We start from the raw sequence: 12061 nt of genomic DNA on the forward strand, positions 1-12061 counted from the left end.
ATTGCTCTAGGGCTTTTTGTTGTTGTTGCTGTTGGACACCTGGCAAACAACCTTCTCTGGAGAAACCTAGAGAAATATAAATATCACTGAAATATCCAAAGTGATTAGAAATTGTCCTCAATCCTTTCCTTTGGACAAGCCTTCCTTTGAAGTAGCCAGACTCTGGAGCCCAGGAGATAGAAAGTTCTGGTATCTGGACACCATCTGTTTATCAAGGGCTACAGCTGGGCATGGTATGAGGTGTTTTTAAAATATTATTTCCAGTAAACACAATGACTACCAGGTTATTAATCTCCTCTTTGCCAATGGAGAAGCTGAAGATTTGAGAAAACCCAGATCACACAGCTGGGAAATGAAGTCAGGGTTGCAAACAACTCAGGGACAAAGCCTCCTTTTCTGACTTGATGATCTGATCTTGGCAATCACTTCTTTGTCCTTATCAGAGAAAATTATGTTGTACCCAAACCTGGAGCATTTAAACCACAGGTTAAGACACTTGGGTCTGTCATTACCAGTATCTTTCCAAGTGATGTGTGCAGTCCACTCGCACCAAAGTCACCTGGAGACAAAATGCAGAATTAGGACTGCTGCATGCCGATTTCTCTGTATAATGAAATCTGAGAACCACTGGGCTACGTCTTATGCTGTTAGTTTATAAAGCAATTTCATATAAACTACCTCTTTTGTTTGATGGCTCAGAGAAGTACCATTAGGTATTTAGGGAGCACAGACTTACCCTCCTTACACGCATAGATGAGAAAACTAAGATCTGGATAGCCGAAGCCCCTTGGACAAGGTTAAATGGCTCTGCAGACATGACAGAAGGCCAAGTTTCTAAATGCAATTCTTGAAGACCTCTTTCATTGCTACCCCCAGAAGGCACCTCTGTTGTTTTGTGATCCTCCATAATAAAAGATCTGTCCCAGAAGACCTTTCTTTTCCAAGCATTCAGTGTGTTAACAGGTCATGACTTCTTCTCTTAAAAGTATGTCTGTCCAGGATAAACAAATGGGACTATATCAAACTAAAAAGCTTTTGCACAGCTAAAGACAACAAGAACAGAATAAAAAGACAAACTACACAATGGGAGAACATATTTGACAATACGTCTGATAAGGGGTTAATAACCAAAATTTATAAAGAACTTGTAAAACTCAACACCAGGAAGACAAACAACCCAATCAAAAAAAGGGCAAAAGAGATGAATAGACACTTCTCCAAAGAGGACATACAGATGGCCAATAGGCATATGAAAAAATGTTCAACATCACTAATCATTAGAGAAATGCAAATTAAAACCACAATGAGATATCACCTCACACCAGTCAGAATGGCGCTTATCAACAAAACAACACAGAATAAGTGCTGGCGAGGATGTGGAGAAAAGGGAACCCTCCTGCACTGCTGGTGGGAATGCAGACTGGTGCAGCCACTGTGGAAAACAGTATGGAGATTCCTCAAAAAATTGAAAATCGAACTGCCTTTTTACCCAGCTATCCCACTTTTAGGAATATACCCCAAGGACACCATAGAATGGCTCGAAAAGGAGAAATGCACCCGCATGTTTGTGGCAGCATTGTTCACAATAGCGAAGATCTGGAAACAGCCCAAGTGTCCGTCAGAGGACGAGGGGATTAAAAAGCTTTGGTACATATATACTATGGAATACTACTCAGCCATAAGAAATGATGACATCGGATCATTTACAATAACATGGATGGACCTTGACAACATTATACGGAGTGAAATAAGTAAATCAGAAAAAAAACTAAGATGAATCCATACATAGAAGGGACATAAAAATGAGACTCAGAGACATGAACAAGAATGTGATGGCAACAGGGGCGGGGGTTTGGGGGAGGGGGGATGGGGTGAAGAAGGAGAGAGGAGTTAGGGGAGGGGAGGGGCACAAAGAAAACCAGATAGAAGGTGACAGAAGACAATTTAACTTTGCGGGAGGGGTATACAGCACAATCAAATGTCAAAATAATCTAGAGATATTTTCTCTCAACATATGTACCCTGATTTATCAATGTCACTGCATTAAATTTTTTTTTAAAAAAAAGAGTATGTCTATCTAGTGAACTCTTATTAATAGCTAATATATATTGGGGATTTTATTATGTACCAGGCATTGTTCCTAGTATTTTACATATATATTTACATACTCAGTCTTTGTAGAAACTCCAAGAGGAGGAATGGTTATCATCTCCATTTTATAGATGAGAAAACCGAGGCACATAGACATTAGGTAACTTGCTTATCTGCCATGCCACACTGGTTCTGTCTTAGCTACTGCTCTTAGAATACTGTTCAGTTTTATAACATCTTTATTTTGGCATAGAACCCATGAGAAAGGTTTTTTTTTTGTTTTTTTTTTTAAATTTTTTTTTTCAATGACCTAGGCTCCTAAGTTGAGGACACTGTCATTTCCTCAATATCTTATTTATTAGATGCAAGTCCCTTATCCAAATCATTAAATCAAGGTGAAGGGAATTAGTGTCACATTTTGAAGAGTATCAAGGAGTTTGTGGAAGAGTTTTATTTTTCCATTTTTTTATTTTAATATTCATTTTTAGAGAGGAGAGAGAGACAGAGAGGGAGAAAGAGGAGAAAGAGAGAGAAGGGGGGAGGAGCCGGAAGCATCAACTCCCATATGTGCCTTGACCAGGCAAGCCCAGGGTTTCGAACCGGCGACCTCAGCATTTCCAGGTCGACACTTTATCCACTGTGCCATCACAGGTCAGGCATGAGAAAGTTTTAAAAGCAACCTTGTTATAGAGCTCTTAGTGTCCTTCTTTTTTTCTGATAATGTGTATAATTGATTATTCAATAAGTCATGGTACATTATAAAAAAGAGTTGTACATATTTATCCAGAATCCAGAATAGGAAGTCTATGTTCTCTTCAAGCTTCCCCTATGGCTCTAAAATACATCTTTTCATATTCAAGATTTGCTTGTCATCTCTCTTCTTTAATGACTTCGTAACCATGAGGTGAGGACATTGAGGTCTTAAAGCTTTTACACAGACTGGGACATTGTGTCTGAATGGTTAATGAGTGGTCTCAGTACGAGATGCATCTGTGTTCAGAGACAGGATTGAGCCCTCAGCATCCCTGGCTGGGCTGGCTGCAGCACCCTTGGGTCAGGCCTCACTGTGGCAAGGATACACTGCTTTTGGGAGGACCGGATTTCCTCTCCCGGGGGTGTGGTGCTGGTCATCTTCTCGGCACTGGGGAACTGGGTCAGCAGCCTCAGGCTGAAGTCTTCTCGCCTTTCATACTCCTTCCCTCGATAGATGAAGATTTTGTTCTGCAGGTCAGAGACAGCAAGGGGAATAATTAAACATGAAGAAGAGAAAACTGCAGGTCTTGGTACTGAGGAAGTACTCCCAGTCAAAGTTCAACCTACTGTCAAGTTCTCACTGAATACCTGCTATGTGCCCCACAGCAACTATCATATCTGACAAGGGCTCCTGATTATTTCAGGAGTTAAATCACAGGTGGTGCTTCTCATAGTGTGGCCCCATAACTACAGCCAGTACAGTTTACACCGACTCACAGAAAATAAGGAGCTCATGGCCTAAGGTAGATCTGTGACATTGCCAGGAATGCCATTCAGTTTAGCTAATAGTTTTCATAGTAAGACATTCTCAGTGAAGGAAGTGCACTGATTTATATTCACCAAGCAGCTTATCTCATCATGATCTGGAATAGTCTGTGGACCAGCATTCTGAGTGGCACAGCCATCAGGAACATGGAAATACAAAGTGACTCTTTTGACCCAGTGAAACAGTAAGTAATAATGAACAGGAATAAGTTTCAGTGGTCCCTAGACAGTCCTGCAAATGAATCACTGGGATGGCAACATTGAGGTCTCATAGAAAATAACCACACAAAACATTATTCTCTCCACTGCCAGCTGCAATATTTCCCTCTTTAATAAAATTAATAAAATTGGGCCCTGGCCAGTGGCCCAGCTTCTGGATATTCTGGGTTTGATTCCTGGTCAGGGCACACAGGAGAAGCAAATATCTGCCCCCTCTCTTCCTCTCTTCTCCTCCTTCAGGCAGTGGCTTGATTGGTTTGAGCATGGCCCTGGGTGCTGAGGACTGCTTGGCTGGTCTGAGCACATCAGCCACAGGTGCTAAAAATAGCTCATTACTCGAGCATCGGCCCCAGACAGGGGTTGCTCAGTGGATCCTGGCCCAGGTGCATATGGGAGTCTATCTCACTATCTCCCTTCCTTTCACTTTAAAAAGATTGATAAAATAAGATTTTTTTTTTTAAATAGAAACTTCCTGGGCCTTAGGCATAGGAGTAATCTGTCTCATAATTATTATTACCCATGCAAGTTCAAATGCAGCAATGTTTTGAAGGTTTGTGCTCATCTGATCTTTACTCAGGTGAGTAATACTTAATATAGATTGGCAGCCCACTCATGATCCATTGATACTTGGGTATGTATTGTTCTGTAAAGTGTTTTTAAAAAATCACTCACCCAGTTACATAACAAATATGTACTGAGCAAACAACAAATATGGTAGACACTAGGGATATAATGGTGACCCTGCTCTCGCAAATCTTACCTTCCAGTGGAGAGAAATAGAAAATGAATGACAAATAAGTAAATATGATGATTTTAGATAGTTTAAATAAGGCAAAGGTAATACATTTTCTAGGCCAAACATTGAAGATAGGAAAAATTGTCAAAACTTTTAGAACAAATGATTAGAATTTTTCCATGCTGGAAAGATTCATGCATTATAAAAGTCCCTCATTCAGGCAAAACTATGTGGGCAAAGAATCAGAATATAATAAAACACTAATTGTACAATGTGGACAATAGCTGTGAAAGGAATCAGACAAGCAGAGGTCAGCACAAACCAGCTCAATGTGAAAGGGCTTTCAGGAAGACACAAGACTTGTTTGGGCCTGAATGGGTAGATGGGGTAAGAAGAGGGGGTGGAAGGGAGAGGACGATCAGGCACGGGAAGCTATAAGAGGGATCAGGCCCAGGGACAGGAAGCATGGAGTTCAGGTAGAAGAAAGAGCTTGGCTGACCCAGAACGTGGAAGGCCTTGGAAGGCAGGCAGAAGTTCCAGAAGCTCAGGGAAATCCCTGGAGGGTCTGGAAGGAGGGAGCAACACAATGAAGGAAGGGAAGTAATGTAGACAACCTCATCTGAAGGTGGAGTACACAACCAACTGCAGAAATCTGAGACAGGGCTGGGTGGGAGGAGGAGAAGAAGGAGAAGCTACAGAGCCTGTGTGATGGGAGTCAACAAAGATTCTGGGGTTACTGGCCTCGGAACGGGAAGAACAGAGGTCCCACTAACAGGATAAGAGAAGGACACCTAGTGGGAAAGGGGGGGAGGTAATATAATTTACATTTTCTGAATTTGGGAAAATTGTCCATAACTTGGAAGGGCATTTAGGTTTTATCATTCATAAAGTACACTTTGATAACACATAACATCTACAAACCACTCCTATGTGCTATTTATTTAATTCTCAAAACAGCTCTGGGATATGGAATGATGTCTCCAACTTACAGATCAGAAAACTAAGACTTGGTGGTTATGTGATTTGGCCAAAATCATGCAGTCACTCAGCACACAATTTAGACCTCAATTTTTCAACTTGAAAGTCTAAAAGTCTTGTTTTTGCTTAACCACTGATGTTTACTGGTTCACATCCATTATTTCATGTGACACAATAGTCACATATAACAAGTATGGTAGGCATCACCTTATCGTGACTCAAACACCCAATTGATAGCAAATTTAAGACTAGAACCTGATGCAAGCCTCTACTTTTAGTCTCATCTCTCTCCCTAGGGCCTAGGCCATCTCATCCACAACTGGTTTTAACTACATGTAAATAACTTAGCAAAATTTGTCTCCAGACTAGAACTTGCCTTTGAGTTCCAGATCCATGTATCGAATTATGACTTATATCTTTTGGATGTTCAAATTTATGCATGTCCAAAATCAAACTTTTAAAAAGATCTCAAAGGCCTTCTGCAGCCTAGTCCCTTGCTTCCTGGCCTCTCCTCCGCCTGCTCTCTAGTTCACGCTCCTCATGCTGTTGACCTTGCCGTTCTGGGATCCTCACTTGTCTCTTCACAACCACCAGACTTATTCCCTCACTTTCTTCAAGATTTTGCTCAGATGTCATTCTCTCACTGAAATCTTTCCCCTTCACTTTGCTTTAAATTGCAACTCTACCCCATCACCTGCCTCTCTATTCACCTTCCCTGACCTAATTTTCTCCACAATGCTTGTTTGTAGTGTCTATGCTGTATGAGACATTGTTCTAGACTGTCTGACATGGAATAGTTTACTTGTCTTATTTTTTTCTCCCCAAGTTAGAATACAAGCTCCACACTTCCAAGGATTTTGGTTTGGTTTTTTTAGGACTCTGCCACCATGCCTCTATCGCAGCAAGGCACATTGTAAGAGTTGAGTGAATATCCACTCTATGAATGGTTGCTTCTCTCCTCTGTGACCTCGTTTTTTCCAGCATTCCTATCTGAGTGGATGGCTCCGCTACCTCTCCAACTAAGCAGTCCAATAACCTAGGAATCATTCTTGACTCCCATCTCTTCCTCAGCCACCAATCCCATCAACCATCAAGTGCTGTCACTCCAGCCTGACCAGGTGGTGGCACAGTGGATAGAGTATCGGACTGGGATGCAGAGGATCCAGATTTAAGACCCCGAGGTCGCCAGCTTAAGCGCAGGCTCATCTGGTTTGAGCAAAAGTCCACCAGATTGAACCCAAGGTCGCTGGCTCCAGCAAGGGGCTACTCGGTCTGCTGAAGGCCCATGGTCAAGGTACATATGAGAAAGCAATCAATGAACAACTAAGGTGTTGCAACGTGCAATGAAAAACTAATGATTGATGCTTCTCATCTCTCTCTGTCCCTGTCTGTCTGTCCCTGTCTATCCCTCTCTCTGACTCACTCTCTGTCTCTGTAAAGAATAAAAAAAAAATGCTGTCACTCCATCTTCATTATTCTAATCTTTCCCTCTTTCTACAGCCACCTTCCTGGGTCAATCTGTCACCTCTTCCTTGATGTCTGCAATAGTCACTAGTGGTTTATCTACACACATCTCCTACCCATTCTCCACACCAAAACCAGATACTCTGACAACTCAGAATGGCCACATGGCTCCCCTTGGCTCTCAGGACGCTGACCACACCCCCTGTGCAGTCCCAGGCCCAGCCCCCTCCCCCACACTTCCTGCCTCTGGCCCTGTCACCCAGTTCCCTCTGCTCCCAGCACACAGCACACCTTTTCCTAGCTTCGCCTCCTTCAAAATGTAGCTTTCAAAATACAGCTAAAGCTGACATCCTCTGGGAAGTTCTTTCTGGCTCTTAAAAAAATTCAGATATAATTTCTATATAGCAAAATCTACCCTTTCAGTATAAAATTCTATGGATTTTGACAAATATAACCATGACCACAATCAAGACAGAACAGTTTTATCACCACCAAAAAAGTCCCTATGCCTCTTCATAGCCCAACTTTCCCCTATCCAACTTATCAGATAACCACTGATAAGTTTTTCATCCCTACAGTTAAGTGTGAGCTTGGCCAGAATGCCATAAATAAAATGACAGTGTATGTCGACTTTAATGTCTAACTTCTACTCAGCATCATGTACCTGGAATTAATCCACATGCTGTGTGTATCAGGAGTTTATTCCTTTTTATTACTGAGTAGTACTCCATTATATGGCTACATCACAGTTTGTTCATCCTTTCCCCATTTGAGGGACAGCAGGGTTCTATCTAGGATTTGATGATCATGAATCACAGTACTATGAACTAACACATACAATTTTTATGTGAATGTAGGTCTTTATTTCACGTGTGTACTGCTCTCTGGTTAACTGAGTCTTGTAGCACAGAATACCTGTCTTGGTCAGTTTCAATTTTTACATTCATTTGTGTAATTATTTAAATATTTTTTAAATTTATTGATTTTGAGAGAGAATGAACGGGGGGAGAGAGAGAAATGGTGGGGGAGGGGTGATGGGGGGAGGGAGAGAGAGAGAGAGAGATCAATTTGTTGTTTCACCTATTCATGCTATTATTGGTTGATTCTTATATGTGCCCTGACTGGGGATTGAACCCATAACCTCAGCACATGGGGATGATGCTCTAATCAACTGAACTACCCAGCTAGGGCCTGTGTGATTATTTAATTAACAACTCACTCATTAGGCTGTAAAATCTTAAGAGAGCAAGACCATATAGAATTATAATTAGCTCTGTATCTCTAATGTTTAGTATGTGCCTGGCACTCAGCAAATAGTTATTGAATGAATGAATGAATGAATGAACTCTCTCTTCATTAGGCACTGTAAAGAATAGAAAGTACTCTCCCACTTTTCTTAATTAGGGGAAGGAGGGTGGGTAATATACACGTAAGTATGGCTAAGCGCTGAAAGGAGCTTCTTTTTGTGGGAGAAAATGATGGTTGTGTTTTGTTTTCTAGTTTGTAAAATCAACATCACATTATAGAAAATTTTGAGAAGAAAAACATGGCCCTTCTCACTGGACAACAAAACTGTTTTTGTTTCTGCAAAAATTTTTGCAGTCTTATCCTTGGGATATTTTACTTTCAAGCTCATATAGTGTTGCAGGAAAGTGACCCAACAGAGGATAGACACTCAGATAACTTTATAAGAGGAAAAGAGAATTTATTAGAAAGCTGGTGGAGCACGTGGGGCTAGTGGCTCCAAAGACATGTGCCCTGAAATTAGATTTCTTATATCTTATATACCCTTTACAGAAAACAAGTTCACATACAAGGGTCTCGTGATTCCTTTGTCTAGAGGTACATACGGCAATCACACGATTTCAGGACGGGAGGAGGTTTAAGTGATGTCAGAGAATAAGCGTTGAAAATCACCCATTAAGGTCTTTTTTTTTTTTTTTGTATTTTTTTTTCTTGAAGCTGGAAACAGGGAGAGACAGTCTGACAGACTCCCGCATGCGCCCGACTGGGATCCACCCGGCACGCCCACCAGGGGCAACGCTCTGCCCCTCCGGAGCGTCGCTCTGCCGGGACCAGAGCCACTCTAGCGCTTGGGGCAGCGGCCAAGGAGCCATCCCCAGTGCCTGGGCCATCTTTGCTCCAATGGAGCCTCTGCTGCGGGAGGGGAAGAGAGAGACAGAGAGGAAGGAGGGGGGGGGGGTAGAGAAGCAGATGGGCGCCTCTCCTATGTGCCCTGGCCGGGAATCGAACCCGGGTCCCCTGCACGCCAGGCCGATGCTCTACTGCTGAGCCAACCGGCCAGGGCCCCATTAAGGTCTTAAAAACTGAAAAAGGGGAGAGGAAGGGGCTATTTAGATCTCCCTTCCCTCTTGCATTCCTCATAGCTTTTCTTCCTCCTCAGTGAATAGGAGGGCGGGGTCTGTTTCTCCTTTCAAACTTTCTAGAACGAAAACATCTCCCTTAGCAAAATAACAGCATTTCCCAAGTAGAATGGCAATCTGTAACTTCACTGACCATTTTTAGCTGGTGTTGCCTAGCCCTTATTGTAAATCACAAACAAGTATAGATATCATATTTACAAAATTATCTGGCCAGTATTTTACTCCTTTTGCTTGCTTTGCTATCTACACCACAGGCATTCCAACGCAGGGAATAAAGTACATTATACAATTAAAAAGTTGTCCTTTACAAAATCTCTCTGAATGCTTGGCCTAAAACATAAAATGTACTTGAAACTTCTTGATTTTGGGTGGGGGGGTGTTTCTTTCCTTAACAGCAGCTGGAAACAGACAGCTAAACGCATCCCTCCACACTCCTCCAGCCTGACCCACAGCCACAGAGCAGTGGAGGGGCCGGTTCTGTTTGCTTCCTTCTTATCCCACCTGGGAAAAGTCATTCTGCAAAAGAGCTGCCAGGATCCCAGAGGTGGCCGGGGTGTGGGGTGAAAAGGCCACGGCTCAGGAAGCCATTTCCCTTCCCGACCTCCCACAACGAGAACACGGGGCGCCAGCTGCTAACACATCAGGCCCATCTGGAAAAAACGATAAATACCTCCCCTCCTCCAGACTGCCAGGCTTGATGGCTGGGGAAGACCACCCTTGAATTTCTTACCCGTAGAAAAGAAGGGAAGCCCTGACCGTAGTATCCAACAGCAAAGTATTCAGGCTGAGGCCTCATGGCCTTGATGATGTTCTCATAAAACGATGCTTGTTTTTTCTGGAAAAGAAAACAAGTCATTCCATAGGGAGGTTACAAGGGGACAGTTGGGGGAGGGGGAGATCTGACTATTTGCTTTGTTGTTTCCCATGTAACACAGACATGAAAGTTCTCTGGAAAACAACTTGGGGGCTGAAGAGTGATCCTGTTGTTGGGCAGGTGGGTTTGGACCTGGGCCCATGAATGGGCAGCGGAGAGTCTGGGATTCCCTGCAGGTTTCTGTAGAAAGATGCACACGTGTGCATTACGCTCAGGTGGAGGCAGGGCATGGTCTTCACTGGATTCCTAAAGGGGCTTCTGGATCCCTAACAGGTTAGAAAACACTTTCAGAGATTAATGAAGAGTGGTTGCATTTAAGCAAAGATATATGGGAAAAGAAGATAGAGAACTTTTCAGTTCATGCACGTGGTTTGGATTTAAAGTCATTGGTTCAGCCACAAGCTCCCGGAAGGTAAAGGTAATGTTCTATTTTTTGATACTGGCACTCCTCCCACATCTTTAATCCTTCTCATGGGAAGAGGCTCACCAGGCAGGACTCAGAGAGTCAGCCTTAAAGAAAGCAAAATAGGCAGCCAGACCCAGGGGCTCTGAGGGGTGTTTCTGAGCCCCTCCTACAGTGACTATCTTACTCCAGCAGGGCATCCTGGATGCCTGAAACTGCAGCTAATACTGAGCCCTGTATATACTAGGTTTTATCCTATACATACGAACCTATGATAAAGATTAATTTATAAGTTAGATGCAGTGATAGAGTAACAGTAACTAGTAATAAAATAGAATAATTACAACAATGTACTGTAATAAAAATTAAGTGAATGTGATCTCTGTGTATCTCTCTCTCCCTCTCTAAAAATATTTTATGCTGTCTGTAATCACCTTTTCATGTAGAAGCCAGGATCCCTCTTGCACTTGGGGCCACCAGTAAGTAAAGTAAGGGTTATCTGAACACAAGCACTGCAATACCTTGCGAGGTACTCCCCTTACCCAGACGGCTACCGAGTGACTCATGGGCATGCAGCACCTGCAACACGAGTACACTGGACAAAGGGACGACTCACGGCCCAGGTGGGTGCAGTGGGATGACGTGAGATTTCATCACAACACTCAGAAAGGCATGCAATTTATAATTTGTAAAGTTTTTTTTTTTTGAAAATTTTCATTTAGTATTTTCAGATTGTAGTTGACTGCGGGTAACCGAAACCACGGAAAGCAATGATGCAGATGAGTGGGGACTATTGTACTCTATCTAGGTGAAGGTTTCTATCACAATGTTTGGTTAGAAGGGGAACATGTTACATTACTAACATCTCAGTTCAATTTAGTTTATGCAGTTAAGGAGTACTCTTTTTTCATAATGGCGGAAACTGATATAATACACTGGCAAACAGTTTTCAAAGTGATCTTGACAACGAAGACAACTATTTCCACCCATAAATTATTGCACGGCAATGGGTGACTTGACCTTTTGTGACTCTGCTACCAAAAACTACCAAGTGAATATTGCACTGGCCTACTAGTAGGCATTTAGAAGACAATTTTTGTTTTACTTTGTTTTTAAATAGTTTGACCTGTGTTAACAGCCCGGCATAGTACACAAATTCAAGGGACGGTAAAAGTGGAGCGTTCTGGTAATACTTGGGAGACAGGGAGATGGGGGCAGAGAGAGGAGGCAAAATTTGAGAATCAAGTTCTGACAGAAGTATTTTACAACTTGACCAAGTTGTGTGCAACGACACTTCTTAAAAAATAAAGCAATGCCTAAGACAAGCAAGTCAGTCATTCAACAGGGATCTGAGCACGTGGACCACAGAACAAATAGTTTTGACGAACAGAAGA

The 12061-nt window shown here is 42.5% G+C and overlaps 1 protein-coding gene across 2 annotated transcripts in view; it reads right to left on the bottom strand.

The window, feature by feature from the left end:
• DOCK5 (dedicator of cytokinesis 5) overlaps positions 1 to 12061 on the bottom strand; it is a 215146-nt gene that overhangs the window by 16918 nt on the left and 186167 nt on the right. For both annotated transcript variants that reach the window (XM_066267244.1, XM_066267235.1), the window contains 2 exons: positions 10121 to 10225; positions 3171 to 3312 (listed from right to left, as the gene is read on the bottom strand). In XM_066267244.1, coding sequence (XP_066123341.1) covers positions 3171 to 3312; positions 10121 to 10225 — 247 coding nt within the window. The remainder of the gene's footprint in view (positions 1 to 3170; positions 3313 to 10120; positions 10226 to 12061) is intronic.

The sequence above is a fragment of the Saccopteryx bilineata genome, chromosome 1 (assembly GCF_036850765.1).
Source record: "Saccopteryx bilineata isolate mSacBil1 chromosome 1, mSacBil1_pri_phased_curated, whole genome shotgun sequence".
NCBI lineage: Eukaryota > Metazoa > Chordata > Mammalia > Chiroptera > Emballonuridae > Saccopteryx > Saccopteryx bilineata.